General features: G+C 45.0%; 1 protein-coding gene across 1 annotated transcript; it reads left to right on the forward strand.

The window, feature by feature from the left end:
* Positions 1–16,759, forward strand: WNT2 (Wnt family member 2). Its single transcript, XM_054399339.1, has 5 exons — positions 1–125; positions 1,627–1,850; positions 5,610–5,887; positions 7,602–7,866; positions 16,530–16,759. The coding sequence occupies exons 1-5, from the start codon at positions 46–48 to the stop codon at positions 16,757–16,759; spliced, it is 1,077 nt and encodes a 358-aa protein (XP_054255314.1). The 5' UTR covers positions 1–45.
* The last annotated feature ends 1,902 nt before the right edge of the window (positions 16,760–18,661 follow it).

The following is an 18,661-nucleotide window of genomic DNA, read 5'->3' on the forward strand; positions in this document are numbered from 1 at the left end:
TCTGCCCCTCGCGACTGACCTGATGTGGACCAAAGCGTTTCTAACATGAACTTTCTCTCTGGGATCTGGTGGTCTCTTCCTCTGGTCTTGGTCTGGGCGACCCCACCAGTCACCTCCTCATGGTGGTAAGCTGTGCAATTCCAGGAATTTTTATTTGCTCTTGGGGAAGGTGGGGTCGGATTAATTGTAAATTAGGAAAGCGTAGGGAAGCCTCTCCCTGTCAGGCTCGTACAAGCGGATCTCGCCGCTGCCAGCTGCTCCGGGCCAGAAAGCCCGGCATTAGAGCAGCGGGATTAGACGGTTTTGGCATCTCCTTCCGCAGCCCGTTCCTGCTCCCCAGCTTCCTCCGTATGAGCATAAGCTGCTGCGGGGGCTAAGCGGGGCTGTCAGGAGGGCTGAGAGGTGCGGAGGGACCACGCCTGCCCGGCTTGTCCAGGTGGGGCGGCGGGGCAGCTCCCGGTGGACCCGTCCCGTCCCGGGGGGGCTGCATTGCACCGCCCGGCTGGCGCTTCCCGGGCGCGGTGGGGCCGCCGGAGGGAGTGGGAGGAGGGCAGGCTGAGGGGAACACGCCCGAGGGGCGCGGATGTAGCGCAGCGGCTGGCAGCCAGCCCTCCGCGCCCTGGCGGCCCTGGGAATTGGCTACAGCAGGCAACTTTTTTATTGTTAATGATTTTTTTCCCCTTCTTCCTCGCCCTACTCAGCCCCTCCTTCCTCCGAAGCTTCTCCTCGCTGAGCTGCTAAATGCAATGGGCGGAAAGCCCCGCGGGCAGCGGAGGACCCGACTTTAAACGATACCTGATATCTGTGTGGGGCGTCCAAGGGAGCTGCAAAATGGGTCCGTGTCACGGGTTAGGTGGAAACACAAACCTCTCCTGAAACTGGGGACCCTAACCAAGCCCAGACTGAAAAGTCTTGGCGTAGAAGAAGAGTTAAACTGCTTCTTATAAACCTGGGGAGTACATTTAACCTTGACACCGGCAGAGGTGGGATCAAAGCCTGATTTATCAGACAGAGCATATTTCAGTAAAATGACTGTGTCCTTAACCGTATAAACATTATTTATTGCCATGGCTTTTTGTCGTGGTGTCTTTTAACTGCCATTTAAATACTTTTTTTTTTTTGTGTCACGGCTTTAACGATTTTATGATCGTATGAAATCATGAAAATACAAGAAAATGACATTTTCTTCTGTTTGATCCCTTCAGAAGACACCTATAGTAGTTTGGGTTTTATAAAAGTTACTTTTTGAAAGATTTCAGGAGTAATAGAGACCATCTGGATACAGATGATGATGTAATTTAATTTTTGTCAAGGTTTGTTATATTTTGGTTCGTTGTTTTTGGTTGGGGTTTTTGTGTGTGTTTGTTTTGTTTTTGTTTTTTTTTTTTTTTAATACTGCATGGATCTGTAACAGCGAGGTTTGGGATTCTCCTAAATGTTTCACGTTATTAAAACCACAGCATCGGGGGCTAATGTTAAAGGATTTCTACCAAAAAGGCAGCCCTCGGTCCGCCCGAGGAAGGCTCCAGCCCGCAGACGGGGCGCTGAGGACCTCTCTTCCTTCGGAGCTAGTGCCTGGGGTTGCCTGCGGGCCCCCGGCGCTGCCCTACCCCTTCCCTCCCACAGGTACATGGGGGCCGTGGGCTCGTCGCGAGTGATGTGCGACAACGTACCCGGCCTGGTGAGCCGGCAGCGGCAGCTATGCCGACGGCACCCCGAGGCCATGCTCTCCATCGGCCGCGGCGTAGCCGCCTGGACGGCCGAGTGCCAGCACCAGTTTCGACGGCACCGCTGGGACTGCAACGCCCTGGAGCGGGGGCAACGCCTCCTCGGCCGCGTCTTGCTGCGCAGTGAGTCCCGCGGGATGCGGTGTGGCGGGGTGTGGCGAGGCGGGACTGGGTGTGGCGGGGAGAGGCCTTTCCGCGGGATCGGGCGAGGCGCGCAGGCCCCCGTACCCCCGCGCAGCTCTCGGCGCGGTGCTGCCTCCCCTGGAGAGTCAGTTCAAGGGTTAAAGGCTTTTAGGGATGGTCAGCGCTAGGACTGGCGCTGCCGAGCACAGTCTGTGGCACCGGGGGAGCAACGGCAAGCGGTGGTCCTTGTCCTGTTACCCCTATTCCTAGAAGCAGTGAAGCGTCGTTTTACATTTCAGGGGAAAGGGAACTGCAAAACCATCCCAGGGTCTCACAGTTGGCAGGACAGCACATATGATAATGAGATATACTGCTTTGTTTAAAATCCTGTATCACAGCAGAAAGACACAGACAAGGCATATGAAGGGAATTCTGGCATATTAGGGGCTGGTCCTGCAGTTCCCAACTTAGCATTTTTTTGGTGCATAATGCTCACAAATTAAGGGCTACAGAGAAACTGAGGCACAAGGATGCAGCAGTTGGGCAGAGGGCTTTCCAGTACAGCTCGCTCTGGCTAGGCAGGCTGCTGCTCAAAGATCAGAGATCCCAGCATGCTGGAATGGCAGACAGCAACACCTTCTGCAAGACAGTTCCTGATGGAGCATTTCCCTGGGGAAGTGCAGCAGTGCCACCAGGTCTGTGCTGCCTGTGAGGTGTGGGGTCTGTCCCTGTGCTGGGGAGTGTTGCTTTCTGGGCCCTCAGTCCTCTGTGGGGGCTGCAACAACTAGTCCCTCAGGTCAGGATCTGGGAGAGATAAGCCAGGACACATTTGATAGGGGTGAGCCAGGCTTGTACAGACTCTGAGCAGCTGTGGGCTGCAACATGCTTCCTGCCCTGGGCAGATGATGGTTAAGCAGGGCGTTGTTGCCATCTAAAAGTTGGATTAAGGCATCTAGGCATCTTCAGGCAGCTTGTTCCATTTGACTCAAAGGCTGGTCTGAGATTTGTTAGCATGCCAAAATGTCCCTAACCAAGTGATAAATGCACTGAGGTTCTTCTAAACTACATCTTTTTCCACCTAATGGCACACCTGGACAGACAGCTGTGGTGCACAGGTGGTGGGGCTGACCTTGCCCTGGCACTTGCATCCCTGGGATATCCCAAGTGCTGAGACACTTCTCCAGGCTGTAAGCATGGGTCACCTGGAAAGAGTGGAGAATAAAAGCACCCTGAGGCTGTTGTCCCTACAGTGGGGATGAAGAAGAGTTTAGATGACACGGAACATGTTGACCCAAGCAGTGGGATTTCATCCACAGAGCATCATTTGGTGCCAGACTCACTACTGGTAATTGGTTTGTTCCCATAACTGCTGCATCTTCCCTCAGCAATTATTTTTGAGTAACCAGTAACATCATCCATCAGCTGAAGTTTTCGATGAGGTTTGTCTGACATTCAGGAAAATATGTCTGGCAGAACATGGCCTAATTCTGACAAGGCTGTTTCATAAAACAGTAAAAATGCAATTTTTCCAAAAGTGAAATGTTCACTGTTGGCTCATGGCACAGAATTAAGGCATCAGGCTTCTGAGCTCCACACTGAGACTGAGCAGGCAGCGATTGTGATGGGAACTATAGCTCAATATTAGTCCAATTTGAAATGAAATGGTTTTGATTAGTTTAATAAACTCAGATGAAACATTTATCATATTCTAACAACATCAACTGTTTCTTTTTAATTAACACTTTTCTGATGTTCTGATGTTTCTGAATACATTTTCTCAGAAGTAAGTCTTCAGAAGAACGTGATTTGTCACCAGCCATGATGTCTCCTGCCTGATTTTGCAGGCAGGGTTCATAGAATAACAGAATGGTAGGGGTTGGCATGACCTCTAGAGATCATTTAGTCAACCTCCCTGCCAGAGCAAGTTCACCTAGGGCAGGTTGCACAGGAACATGTCTAGGTGGGTTTTGAAAGTACCCAGAGAAGGAGAGTCCACAACCTCTTGGAACAGCTTGTTCCAGTGCTCTGTCCTCATGTTGAGATGGAACTTCCTGTGTTCCAGTTTGTATCCATTGCCTCTTGTCCTATCACTAAGTACCAGTGAAAAGAGACTAGCCCCATCTCTTTGGCATTCACCTTTAATGTATTTGCAAACACTGATCAGACCTACTCTCAGCCTTCTCCAGGCTAAACAGCCCAAGCTCTCTCAGCCTTTCCTCATAAGAGAGATGCTCCAGTCCCCTAATCATGCTTGTGGCCCTCCATTGGACTCTTTCCAGTAGTTCCCTGTCTCTCTTGAACTGGGGACCCCAGAACTGGACACAGTACTCCAGATGAGGCCACACTAGGGCATAGTAGAGCGGGGAGGAGAAGCTCCCCTGACCTGCTGTCCATGGTCTTAACGCTCCCCAGAATACCATTTGCCCTCTTGGCCACAAGGGCATATTGCTCTCATGGTCAATTTACTGTCCACCAGGACTCCAAGGTCCTTCTCTGTGGAGCTGCTTTCAGCAGGTAGTTTCCTAACCTGTAGTAGTGCATGGGGTTATTCTTGCCCAAGTGTAGGCCTCTGCACTTGTCCGTGTTGAATTTCATGAGGTTCCTCTCTGCACAACACTCCAGCCTGGCCAGATCTCACTGAATGGCAGCACAGCCTTCTGGTGCAGCAGCCAAACCTTCCAGGGTTTGCAAGCTTTTAGTTGCCATTTGCCAAAGGTTTGCACAGCATGTGGAATTTCAGGGCCCGTTGCTATTGGAAACATTGAGATGCTACTGGAATAGAAACAATAAACAATAAGTTACTGAAGGTTTACAAGTCCTCCAAACAGGTCTTTATCACTGGTAGTGGTCTTAGATACTGCATGAAAATCTACTTCTCACTCTTTCCATGCTAAAAAATTTTAAGTATGAAAATACTCTGTTACCATAAATAGAGTTGTGCCAACAAAACATAGCTGTCTGTCATAAATTACTATGTCTTAAGTAAACTTAAGCAATTAAGCTACATTGAAGTATGTACCTGATAGTGCAAGAGTAGGCATAGTCTGGAAATTATGTGTGGTATAATAAAATATCTTAGTTAAGAGAAGGGAAAACTGCCCAAGCAGCTGGTGTGTAGAAGTCACAGCTGCCAGGCCAAATCCTGCCTCAGGCATGACACAAGCAGTGCCATTGATTTAATGGAACTTGTTTGTGTGGATTATGGTTACTGGGCTTGGTTCTAGGCAGAAAACCTAAATTTATTTTCAGAAAACAACACCAAGATTTCTCCCTACTGCCTTCTAAGTAGGCAAGTTTATTCCAAGTACCTCTAAGATGAAAAGCCAGTTTCTAAAGTTTGTTTGCAGTATTTTGCAATGTATGTGTTGTTCCCATGCCCCTATTTAATAATTTCTTAAACCTATCTCTGAGACAGCACTTCATATATTGTACTGAATCTATGAAACACAATAGCAATACCAGCTGTCCTGTTCATGTATCTGAGCAAACCAACACAGACCCACGAAAGGACATTAATCAATATCAGAACCAAACGTTTCATGTTTCCAACTCTAACACTGTATTGATGAGATTTTACCAGGGAGGGGTCCATGTTTGAGCCATGACTAATTCTGGCTCCAGGGAACGTGTATTTGTGTGATTTCAGCCCAGTTTTATCTTTTGCCCAGCAAAAAACTCCAGGCTAACTGTCTGGAGATAGGACAGCCACCCCAACTCCCACAGTGGGTTTTAAAGCAAATGTTTGTTTATTTGTTTCAGGCAGTCGGGAATCTGCTTTTGTACATGCCATCTCCTCTGCTGGAGTTGTTTTTGCCATCACCAGGGCATGCAGCCAAGGGGAGCTGAAATCCTGCTCCTGCGATCCCAAGAGGAAAGGCTCTGCCAAGGACAGCAAGGGCCATTTTGACTGGGGTGGCTGCAGTGATAACATTGAGTATGGCATTAAATTTGCCAGAGCCTTTGTGGATGCCAAAGAACGGAAAGGAAAAGATGCAAGAGCATTGATGAACCTTCACAACAACAGAGCTGGAAGGAAGGTGGGTGTCCATCCAACAGGTGCCTGGAGATGCCCTCAGATACCGCTCACGGGTCTGAGGCAGGTAATATTTGCCCCCTGATGACTGATCTCAGCAGTTAGGAAGAAGCATGGGACAAGTAGAGCCTGAGGTGCTATTTCTGTCTCACTGTGGCAGAGATTTCCAAACAGACTGATAGCAGTTGTGTAATGGTGCTTCTGTTGGAGTCAACACAGTGGCTCCACATGTGGCTAGTTCAGCACCAGCCCATGACATTGCAGGGTCAGTTTAGATGGAGGTTTTCTTTTGAGCCTAATGCTTTTATATGGAGTTTTACTTTTGGTTCATATAGAATAGAAGTTCAGAGGGGAGGCTGAAGATCACACTGAGGAGCAGGCTTCACTATTACAGAGTACATTCAAAACACATGGGTGAAAAAACCCATCCTGCCCATTTCTTTATGTGTAAGATAAATCTAACCACAAAATGAGCAGAGATAAATGAGCAGTTATTTAACTTTTAAAGAAAATAAATTCAAAATATGCATCCCTGTGAAAGACACTGGCCTTGGGGCATGACGCACTCTAAATACTATGAAAACACCACTCCTGAATTTCAACAAAAAAGGTCTTTCCTTTTTTATTGTGTGTGAGCAGAAGGAGTAGTTAGTGGGTGTATTACCTACTTCTGGTGCAAGGGCTGAGGAATACATGCAATAACATTTTATGGTGGTAGCTATGAATATTAAGATTAGTAGATGAAACTAGAAATTGCTGTTTCATTATTCAAAATATATCCAAAATTTGCTGCACCCATGACATCTGAAATAATACAGGAAAATATTTTATGGTGCTAGACAAGGCACTTCTAAAATGATTTGTAGAGATTTCTTGTTTCTTGTCTTTAGTTTTCTTTGGTGTATATTCAGGAGGATGTAAATTGTTCATATTCTGATGCTTTTGTATTAAAAAGTTCCCTTTATAAACTCTGAAATAATTCTATATTAACTAGCTCTTATTAGAGGAAAAGAGGCAATTTTAATGGATTATACTGCATGTATGTGATTTTTCTGATAAATATTTCTCCTTCATCATCTTTACTCCTGTTCATTACCAGCAGGTGTAATTAGTATGTAATATAGCCAGATGAGGCTATGTGGATCAGTGACAGGCATCTGCCATGCTATGGCTGCATTTACCTTACTGTCCAAAAGAGACTGCAGTCTGCAACACAAAACCTTTAGGGTCATGAAATAGCTTCGTGTTGGGAAGCACTTTCTGTAATAGCTGAGTATCTTTTGAAGTTTAAAAAATGCCAAATAATAAGACAGTATTGGTAAGCAGGTAGGTTTTTTAGAAAAGACCAAGAGACTGTAATCAATATGATCAATTAAAAATAATCAACACATTCTCATGTGCCCTAAGACCCACTTGATAGAAAGACATGCTGGTTTGTACCTACAGTGCAACAGCACAGGTTTAGCTTTGCTTGGGATGACTGACAGGAACAAAGAAGGTAAGGCCACCAGCCAGAGGATTGCATTTATGGTTGAGTCAAGCAAACCAGTGCAGACCAGCCACGTGGGGATGACTTCATGCTACCAGTGGGTGTCACTACAGACCATGCTTTGGAGACCCATTTATGAGCCTGGCATTAGAGGGTGAATGACAAAGGGCTGAGAAGTATGCATCACAGTTTGCTTTACTTGTGTATATTTTACTGCGTTTCTAAACAGGCTGTGAAGAGGTTTTTGAAACAGGAGTGCAAATGTCACGGTGTGAGTGGATCATGCACTCTAAGGACCTGTTGGCTCGCCATGGCAGAATTTAGGAAAACAGGAGATTATCTGTGGAAGAAGTACAATGGAGCGATTCAGGTGGTCATGAATCAAGATGGCACGGGTTTCACTGTGGCTAATAAGAGATTTAAGAAGCCAACTAAGAATGACCTGGTATACTTTGAAAGCTCTCCAGACTACTGTATCAGGGACAGGGATGTAGGTAAGCTTCTCTCCTTACATGTGAATGGTTTTATTTCAGACATTTGTATTTTGAAGGTAAAAAAATATTGTTATCGAGTGTGTGTCTATATATATATGTGTATATATATATATATATATATATATATATACATATATAGACACACACATAAATCCATGAATGTAACTATCAAAAAACAGGCAGAAAGATGTTTTGGAAGGACAGTTCTATGCAAGAACAATAGGTTTTTGATATTCCTAGGTGTAAACCAGCTAGTTCTTCTAATACAATCCAGCAGTTTCTTCTAGATGCTATCGAGTTCTGGAGATGCTGCAAGGCAAAAGCTGCTTTTAAGACAAGTTTGAGTTATGTTTTGGAGGCAGGTCCATATCCTACATTACCATGTACATGTCTGTATCACACAGCTGACTCCAGAGTTGCCAAAGGTAACTAGATCAGCTTGAAGTCTCTTATGTCCCTATGATGTCACCTCCTGTTGCATTGCTTCTCTTTCATATAGTTATGCTGATGCTGCAGACTTGCAAGAGACCAGAGTCCTCCTTTATGTGCACGTTCCCCACAGCTCATGTGGGGTACCCATGTAGACCATGGACCTCTTAGTTGTAGACACACCTCTCCCCATTTGTTGGTAAGGTAGGAAATTTAGCAGCTTAGTGCAAACCTTGCTTGTGCCAGTCTATGCAACTGTTGGTAGTGTGGGGAAGGGAAGCTGAGGGGCATGCAGGTGGATGAAAGAATAGAGGTTGATGTGGCACAGTACACTGCATCAGGTGACACACTGCATCAGTTGACACAGCTGTATAATTCTCTTTACAAGACAATGTTGGCTCCATCCATGATAACCATCATGTTTTCTGAAGAGTTCTGCCAGCCCTAGTGGGAAGAGGTAAAGTTTCAGGGCTGTTATTAACATAGAATGTTTCTGTTTTCAGAGATTTCAATAAGAACGTACTTAGCAGTGTTACAGGATTCAAGGCATTGCCAAGCACCAGGAATCCTGCTAGAGGTTCTTGACCTGTGTGTAGTGTTTCCTGGTGTGGCAATTAAAAACTAGCAACTAGAAAACCAGAAATTTGGAAAAGAGAGCCAGACTGAGTAATGTATGACAGATGTTGTGGAACTAATTAATAGGTTGTATAATGAACCAGATTGCACCCGGTATGACATATCTGCAAGTATCTGGATAGCAACGGAGATCAACTCTTTTTGGCACTGCTGCCTATTTACAATCCAAGTTGACTTGGAATAAGCATTACAAAACAATTGTGCTTAAATAAGAACAATATGTAAAATCCTGGTTGTGTACTATTGACTTCAGCGAACCCAGAATTTCATCCACTACACTTATGTTTTACAGTGTTTCTGGTTCATTGAGTAGTCAAGGTAATTTTAAATGTTATTTATGGCTCTTGCAGGTGATGCTTACTACCTGCACAAGCACAGCTTGTTCCTTGAATAGTGACACATGCTGTGAAGCTTAGTACTTGCACCCAAGCAGATCGTCATATTGTTGTGCATCATGTAGAGACTAACTTTGCAGACCAGGATTTATTCAAAACTTTGTTTCTTGAAGTTGCCTCATTCATTGAAAAAAAGGGGATTTCTTTCCCCTTCAAAAGAGAACTTGTACACAACCCCCTTCTGTGTCAATAAGCCATTTAATAATCTCTTTGTGCTAAACCTAATCTTATCTGTCAGTCCAGTTATCGTGGAGGAGAGCAGGCATTTTTCACCATGGGGTATTTATGTGCTCTTGCCTGACGCTGTCAAGCCTGCCCAGAGATGGCAGAGTCTGACACATGCTTTGGCTCAGCTCAAGATAAGGCTGTGGTTGAGGTGCCCAGAATTCAGAGAATGTGGCTGTTTGGAAGAGCACATTTTTGGCAAGCTGCAGTAAACCTTTATCAGGATGTGGGATGCCCTGTTGCTTGCATGGAGCAAAGCGAGTATCAGATGAACAAAAAATTATCTGGCTTTGAGAGAGGTAATTTCATCAACTGAGCAGCAGTTTTTCTTTATTACTTTTGTTTTGCCCCAATGAGTGCTCCAGAGCATCAGCCTTGTTAAATGACTGGAAAATAACTGAGACCGTGGAAGTCAGTTTGGAAATAGGTGGGGAGTATCTCAGTGTCAGCTATACCTAATACCACCATGCTTTAATTGTCCTTGAACACAGTTCTGCTTTTCATTCTCCAGGGAATTCAAGTAATTTAGTGCTTCAGGGGGGGCAAAAATATATATCTAGATATAGATATAGATATATGGAGACTGGTTAATATTGGGACTGAATGAAGGATTCCCAGAGTGATCGTATGAAGTGTCACACCTTGAACCAGAAGACAGCTTCACAAACTGTAAAACAACTAAGCCAGTGTCCTTCATGGATTGGGTGTGCTAACACATATTACCCAGTAAATTAAAGATAATCATCAATGTCCTATCCAAAAAAAACCCACACACTTTGTCTTCTGCCACTGGAGCTTTAAATGCTGACTCTTCTCCCTCATGATGGCCAGACACCCACTGAATACACCCCACCAGCTCTGCCAGTCTCAGGGAGCTAGCTGGACATACATACATGGTTTAACCCCACAATATGATAAATATGGTTGGTTTGTTGTTTTTTATTTGGTTGGGGTGTTTTTTTTTTTTTTTTTTTTGGTTGTTTGTTGTTTTTTTTCCCTAGAAGGACAAGGGGAGTTATTGCTTTCAAGAGATATAATATGTGGAAATCACTAACAGCAAATCAATAGCAAGAGAAGGTAATAACTCTATCACCTCTGTCTCACTTAAGATTTCATGACTATTAGAAAAGGATCAAAAGAAGATTTTTTTAGAAGTGTTCAAAATTCACTTAAGTCTGCTCACATAGATACTAAAATAATTTTTACTTACAATTTTGTGCTTGTAATTTGATAGGAACAGAGGTAGGACATCCCAGAGGGCTTTCAAAAATGTGGTCACAAACACATAAATTTTGCTGCACTTTGTACAGCCTTTACCATGATTTTTCAGCTCCCCAAATCAGTATAGGTATACCCAGGGCTGCACGGGCAGAGACACCTGTTAGAAATGATAAAGCTGTAAAGAGAATGACTACACAAGTGGCAGTCCCCCTGTAGCATGCACTGTCTTACCCTGAATGTGTAACTTCACTTCCGAAATGCTCAAAAAACCCTTCTTGCTTGTCTGCTTATAAGCATCTGATAAGTTTTGAAAGATTGAGCAGCCAGATCTGGTTGGGGATGTTCCTGCTTACTGCAGGGGTATGGAACTAGATGACCCCATCCCTGGAAGTTTTTTAAGGCCAGGCTGGATGGGGCTCTGAGCAACCTGATCTAGTGTGAGGTGGAACTAGATGATCCTTGAGGTCCAGAGTCTGCTTCAGAATGAACTGTTTGAGCTGCTGAAGTGTGGGTATCACCAGCTTACTGGCTGAGACTTTGTTACAGGTTTTTGTTCATAAGGACTATTAAAGCTACCTCCTGTCTTACCACACAACCTCTCATTTTAAGAGAGATTTATTAAAACTTAATTGGTACAGAGGACCCAAAAAGCCTAGGCAGTATTGAGTGGAGAGACCCTCACCAAAGCGTATAGAGCAATCTGAGCTCAGCTACATGTGTTGTGGTGGTGCATATGGAGCAGAGAGGTTGTGTCCCCAAGCATGGACACCAAGGTGGAGGTGATGGGTGAGTGGCAGGATGGCATTGGTGACCATGTGTCAACTCTTTCCAGCTCTTCTAGTTGCAACAAGGCTTCAGCTGCGCTAAGGTGGCAGAGCAAAAAGGAAGGTCGTGTCTGCATGTAGGTGGTCTCAGGCTGCTGCAAACCTCTGTGCCATGTGCTTTAAGTCATCCATAGGTTTCTTCTGGCACTCACATGGTCCCAGTAAACTGTGTCACTGCTCTGCCTGTGCATAGAGTTTGGACTGTGTATCTGGATTGTGGTGGCCATCTCCTGTGTCCCCAGGAGACAGGGTGCTGCTGCTGTGTCTGAGGATCCTCCATGTCTGGTGTCTTGGTGCAAAACACTGTGAAGATGCATGTACATTGCTACAGGTAGGCAAATGGGTCATAAACCACATGCCAAGGGTGATCTGCTTCAGGTCCTTCAGAGGTTTATTTTCCTGTTAGTTTATTTCCCTTGCTGCCCCACATATGCTGCATTTTTGAGATGAATGAGGCCAAGTCCAGAGTGAACAAAACTAAAATATAGACTGCCAAGTATTGGTGTTGGGCAAGATCTGTTATTACTTGAGGTATGTAACCCATGCAGGGAAATCAATCCTGATCTATGTCAAAAACTCCTCACTGAGGTTAGCTGCATACAGGCAGTCCCTGTGTGACTTCTTGGCCCGTATCTCCCAATTTGCACATTGCAAACATGTTGGGTGCAGTCCCAGCCCTGTGGCAGCTGACAGTGGAACTTGCAATGACTTTCATCAGGGCAGCTCTCTTCCAAGCACAATCCAGCAAGGGAGCAGTGCAATTGCCCCAAGTGCCTCTGGGAGCTCAGAGGTTTTGACAACTATCAGTGGCTATGGAAATTACGAGACACATTTACTCTAAATGGAATCTGGAGAAGGTATTTTTATCAGCACATTGCTGTCTCCCAGTTGCTGGACTGGAAAATCCCAGCTTCTCCCGACAAGGCTGACTCTGGTGTGTGCAGCCTGTTCTCTCCAGCCCTGCTGTACTGGGGTGTTGTATATAGGTTGCATTGAAATCTTTCTTGATTTAAAAAGTAGATTCAGAGCTACTTTTTGGTCACTATTTCCATTGTGGGTTTTTTTTTTCCTTTTTTGTTTCTTTTCCTCCCAAAACACCTGTGTAAAAACTAGTTTAGTGTTAGTTTATTGTCACTGCTTGTTTTTTAAGGTGGAAGTCAAATAACGATCTTTGTTGCCTGAAGCTGGATTTTTAATCAATAGAAACAGAAGGAGGAAATCTCATGTTATAAAGGAATAAATACGTAGTAGCACTTTAGAAATGGGAAAAATATTTTTAAACTTATTGTATGTTTGCTTAAGAAAACAACTGTGCAAATCAAAAAGAAAGGGTTTGGTGCATGGGCTGTAAAGCTGGCAGTATGAAAAGCTGTGGATGTTTTTGCAGGTACAGTGTTATGTGTTGGCACAGCAATTCCAACATGAAATAAAAACAAAGAGGTTGCATGGAAGCTTTTTACAGGCTAGACTGCACTCCTGCCTCTTAAGTGGTGAGGAGCTGCATTACAGGTAGCAGGCAAAGATCAGAAAACTCAGCCTTATTTTCTTTAGTGTCTTCTGCTGTCTTCGTTGCCTAGGTATCTGAGTGCCCACCAAGGAGTGCAGTAACTTGGTTGGCTGCTTGCTCATTTATTGCTCACAGTTATTTTTATTATTATTTATTGCACAGTTATTGCTCATTTTCTTTCTCACAAGAGAAGCCACAGAGGTGCTGAAGATGCTGTTTGAACTTCTGAAAAACATTGGTACTGTTCAGAAAGCAAGCCCTTCTATGAGTGTTTCCTCTTCTGTCGCATTCTGTGGATTATTTAGTCCCTCTCCCAGAGGCCTATTAAATGTTAATGTTGTACTGTGGGCAGTATCAGATGAATCCTGCTTCTGATTGTTAGTGGCTGAAATAACTTTAAAGTCAGTGGCAAACCTGCTGTTGAAATCAGCAGGCATATCCTGCTTAGGTTCTCCTTCACTGCTATGCAGTTCCCCAAATATCTGGAAATTAGAACTTTGGAGCTGGAAACTAACCTGTCCCTCAGCTGAGGAATGTAGGCAGACCTTCTTGGGTCAGGCATGGGGGGGACGTGGGGTCTTCCTTCACTCTCAGGAGCTGGGTGGCATGGCCCTGCTCAGGAGGTGTACTGAGGTACAGAGCAGCTTTGCTTTCCCTTTGCTGGAGGAGTGACACCTTTCTGGCCACCACATGATGGTGGTGGCACAGTGAAGGCTATTGAGTGTTCAGCTTGTTTCACATATGCAGAGTGCAAAATACCAAGTGTTTTGAAATCTACCCCAAACCTTGGTTGTTGGAGATTATTGTCACATGTGTGCTGTGTTACACAGCTCAGGCACACTGGGACTTTGGAGCTGGGCCTTGCTTGAGGGACAAAGCAGCGTGCAGATCAAGGGAGGTGAGAGGGACCCCTGCAGGGTAGTAAGCAAGAATTCACACCACATTTCTGATGCAGAATGTTAATCATACAAGTCACAAGCTTGGCCTTTGTACTCTTTTGTATCTGAGCAGAGGAGGCAGGAGAAGTGCTTACAAAAGTGGTTATTCAGTTGTATTTTGCACCGTTTGGGACATGATGATTATTGCTGTGGGCTGACACAAGCACTTACATTCAGCTGTCACAGCCTCTAGCACCGTGTTGGGGATGGAGCAGACTGTAGTGGCCAGGAAGCAGGGTTAGGTTTGTTTCTGTCAGAGGCTTCCTACAGGACCGCTGGTGGATCACATAGCTCAGCATCTTCCTGACTTCTCAGCCCTGCCTAGATCAGGACCATCAGGGGCATGGAGTGATTCCTGAGAAAAGGATCTGGGAAACACCTTTTGGCATCACTGCTTTGCTGGTTGTGCAGCTGGCCTTCTGGGAGAGCTACATGGCGGAGGCTTGCTAGGGGTTGTGTGTGCCTGTGTGGACCATTGCTGGTGGTACCTCTCCTCCTCCCCAGTAAGGGATCCAGATGCTGCCACTGCCTGTGGGGGCAGGCGACTGGGAGTTATGGCTCATTCCCTTGGTGCAGGGTGTCCCTGATGCATCATGTGACTGGTTTTTACATGTGTGAGGTGCTCCTCCAAATAGCAGAGACATACTTGAAAGTGCTGCCCAGCTGCCTCCCCAAGACACTACACAGAGACTAGTCCATGGACAGCAGCATGAACTGCTGTCAGCATGAACAGGCCATGACCCTGAAGAGATCTGGAATTTAGCAAGCTGCAGGTGCAGGAGCCTGTCCCTGGTTCCCTTCAGCATGTCTTCTCCTCCCTCTGCCTTTTCCCTTTCAGGCAGCTCAGCAGGTCAGTGCTTGGCCAGCTCAGCAGCACCTTTGAGGCTCAGGACTGCTGAGCCAGCACCTGTGTCTATGCCATTTGCAGCAGCTGGTGAATGGTTCCTGGGATGGGTGGCTGAGGCTGCTGTGGGCACCTGCTGAGTCTGGGGGCCAGCAGCCAGGCCAGCACCAGCAATTTTGTAATGAAGCTTTTCAGGTTTATATTTCTACTCAATGAATATTTAAACAAATATGGGACTATAGGAGAGAGAGTTGAAATGCCATTTAGGGACTGAAACACTCTTCTGGGGCAGCAGTTGAAGCCATGAGTACACCATAGGGGAGAAAAAAAATTAGTTATGCACCTTAGATTTTTGATAACTACAGATTATTTACATCTTAAGTTTTATTGAGATTGATTTGCTATTCTAGCTCATACAAATTTGAATTCATGCCTGCATGTGTTGTTTTTCTTTGAGAAAGTAATGTTTGATGTACACCTGTGAGTACACTTTGTGGAATGTTTCCAGTTAATTTAATGATCATGGTCAATATTTAGGAATCCCATTTGGGCTAAGAACAGAAGAATGGAGCTACATTCAGGTCTAGGGGAAATGTCAGAACTATATTGATCTCATGGATATACCCAAAATTGATTTATATATAGCAATGCATAAGAAATTAGCTGAAGCAATGAATATTCTCAAAGTTTTCAGATTGGTGGTAATACTCTGTCAACAGCTGTGATTATAGAACCTAAAGTGTGTCCTAAGATAAGTTTACGTTAGATGAGCAGCATCTCAGTACAGTACAGTGGTACAGTAGCTGTTAAGGCTAAGACATGGCTTAAAGAGCCATGTGGAGGTGGGCAGAAGCATTTCAAGCATCCAGAGAGGTTTTAAGAACATGAAGTGGTGTGGTAAGCTTCCCTACCCCTCCTTTTGTCCACAGCAGGCTGTAATTTAGTTTCTTCTAATCTTGATCAAGAAAGCAGAGAAGAACGCTTAGTGCTTAACTCACAGAGATGAGAGGTGCACAGAGCAGCCACTTTTCAACTGCTGCCTGAACTAGTGGACATGGGGACCATGGGTGGACACAGCGACCATGGGTGGACACAGCAGCGATGCCAAACAGTTGGACTGCTTCTGCATTTGCTTCTGCAAAGACTTTAGCCACCACCACCACCATTACTCTGCCCACCATGTCCCTTGGAGCTATCTTCTCTTTCTCAGCCCTCGTCTGCCCACCATGAGCTCCCCTGCAAAGCCCATGAGCTACCAGGCACCACAGTGGTGCTCCTGTTCTGCACCCTATTTCACACAGCCCTGAGGGACTGGATGCAGGAGGCAGGCTACATGGCTGCCTTGGGGACAGTATCTGCTTACTGGAGAAGGAAAACATGCTATGCAAAGCATGATGATATGAGCAGAATCAGAAAAAGCCATGAAGTATTTGGTTCATTTTACTCCTTCTCATCTCTGGACTTGATTTCTAGGATACATTAAAGAATTTGAGAGCAATTTGACTTTATTATAGGCATTTCTCTGGCTTGGTACTAAATCCTGGGTGATGTGAAAGATCAAAACCATTCATAAATTGTCTTTTATACTTATTTCTGTTCTTCCTTAAAATGCACCTCCTGGTCTGCACTGTGTTTCCTTTGCAGGGTCCCTGGGAACAGCTGGTCGGGTTTGCAACCAAACCTCCCGTGGCATGGACAGCTGTGAAGTCATGTGCTGCGGGAGAGGCTACGACACCTCCCGCGTCAGCAGAATGACAAAATGCGAGTGCAAATTCCACTGGTGCTGTGCTGTGCGCTGCCAGGACTGCCTAGAAGTGGTAGATATTCACACCTGCAAAGCGCCGAAGAGCACTGGCTGGATCTCCCGGACTTGATGCTTGAGGACCACAGCTTTTGCCCTTCCTGGTCCATGCAGGGAGTCCATCGGAGGGCTCTACTTTTACGTTGGTTTGCATTTGCCTTTCATTGCACAAAAGCTGCTGAACAATGAACACAAACTCTGCGGTGTTTACAGCGTGACACCATTGCTGCAGAGTTGTCTGTCCATGAACTGCAGCAGCTCCGGAAGGGCATACTTCTGCTGGCAGTCTTCCAACCAACATGCAACTCTCACCTGGCTTCCTTGTGGCAAGTAACTCCCAGCTGCAGGAACACAGCAAGATGCAAAGATAGGGCATTTTGTGTAAGACCACCACCACTTCCTGCATGGGCTGAACTTACTCCAGCATCTTCTGAAGGATCTTGTGCTGGTCACAGTTGTGCCTTGGATACTGAAGTGCTCTGGAGTTTGAGCACCAGTTGACAATTCCTCCATAAGAAAAAATCTGGGGCTAGGCTAGGCAAAGGGCTTTACTGGATGGGTGTTTGTGGAGGGGTTCCAGTGGAATGGAATTTGCAGTGAGGTGGCTACCCAAGGCCACGCCAGATACGGTTAGCATGCTGAGGCTTCCCATAGGGCAGAAATTGGCCCATGGTGAAAAGCAAAGGAAATTGCAGGAGATGTATTCAACCACAACATTTTCATAGACCATTAAAGAGTCAAAGAAATGTCTTTGTTACACCTTTGTGATAACTTGCCTTAAAAGATTTTAAGAGGTTATTAATATTAACTGCTGAGGGGTTTTGTGATCTGAAGGATTAAAGAGAAGAGGTTTGTTTCTCAGGCTGCTGAGAGCTGGGTATAAGACACTCAACTACCAAAGGATAAGGTTTCCTATTTTTCATTTACTGAATAAGGAAAAATCATTTGCAGAAAGCTTATGGAGGATATCTTGTCATAGTAATAATCCATTTTCTAAAAACCCTACCAACTTCTACGTTCTTTAAAAGTTAATAAATCTATTAAATGCATTCAAAATTACTCCTGACACCTGGGTGGGGGATTTCCTAATGAGATATGCTCTGAATGCTTACTGTAAAAACTGATGCCTTTGATTAAAGGTGGGTGCATTGGCATTTGATGGAGGCAGTTATAGGTTCATATACTATCCTGTGATCAGCACAAAATAAGAAAGTGCTGGAAAGATGTGCAGGCTCATGAGGCTCAGAAATCAGAGACTCACTGGAGAGGAGCTGGGCCAGAAAAGGAACAGCCACCTCTCCCTGGAAGAGAGACCAGCAAAGAGGAAAGATGGGTCCTGTGCCGATATGTCTAAAAAGACTCTGAAAAAGCACCCATGACATGCAAAGACAAGTAATGAAAAAAATAATGTAGAAGAAAGAGGTTGAATGGGTGATAGAATATATTGTGGATGCAGGTAGAATTTCCATATGAATACAAAAAAACCCCAAATCAACTGCAGGAACCCCAGTGAGTACAAACAGTGCATGGAGACGTAATACACAAGCAGCATACTCTAGCAATGAAGTGAATACTCTGGTCATGGTTTGGGTTTGGTTTCTTGGTTTTTTTTTAAAGGGAGTATTTAAAAACAATGGAGTTTTGCATTCAAAGGTCTAGAGAGAGCAGTTATTTCCATCTGAAAGGCTTTGGAAAAAGTTTGTACCATTAAAATGGGCAAGTCATGTCCGGAGCTGGCACAGCTGGCATTAAATGATTAGGAAGATCCAGAAAGGTATTTACTTGGACAGTAAGGTAACGTTTCAGTAGCTGTACCTGGCATTAATGTAATGTCTCAGTTTAAGGGGTGAGACAGGCTCTCTAAGTCTTCTCAAAGTAGTTAAAGAAAAACTGGATAGAAATGCAGAATATTATTGGAAGTTTAAATGGAAGTTCTATTCATAAACTACATGCTACAGTGTAAAGCATACAAAAT

This window comes from Indicator indicator, chromosome 3 (assembly GCF_027791375.1).
Source record: "Indicator indicator isolate 239-I01 chromosome 3, UM_Iind_1.1, whole genome shotgun sequence".
Lineage (NCBI taxonomy): Eukaryota > Metazoa > Chordata > Aves > Piciformes > Indicatoridae > Indicator > Indicator indicator.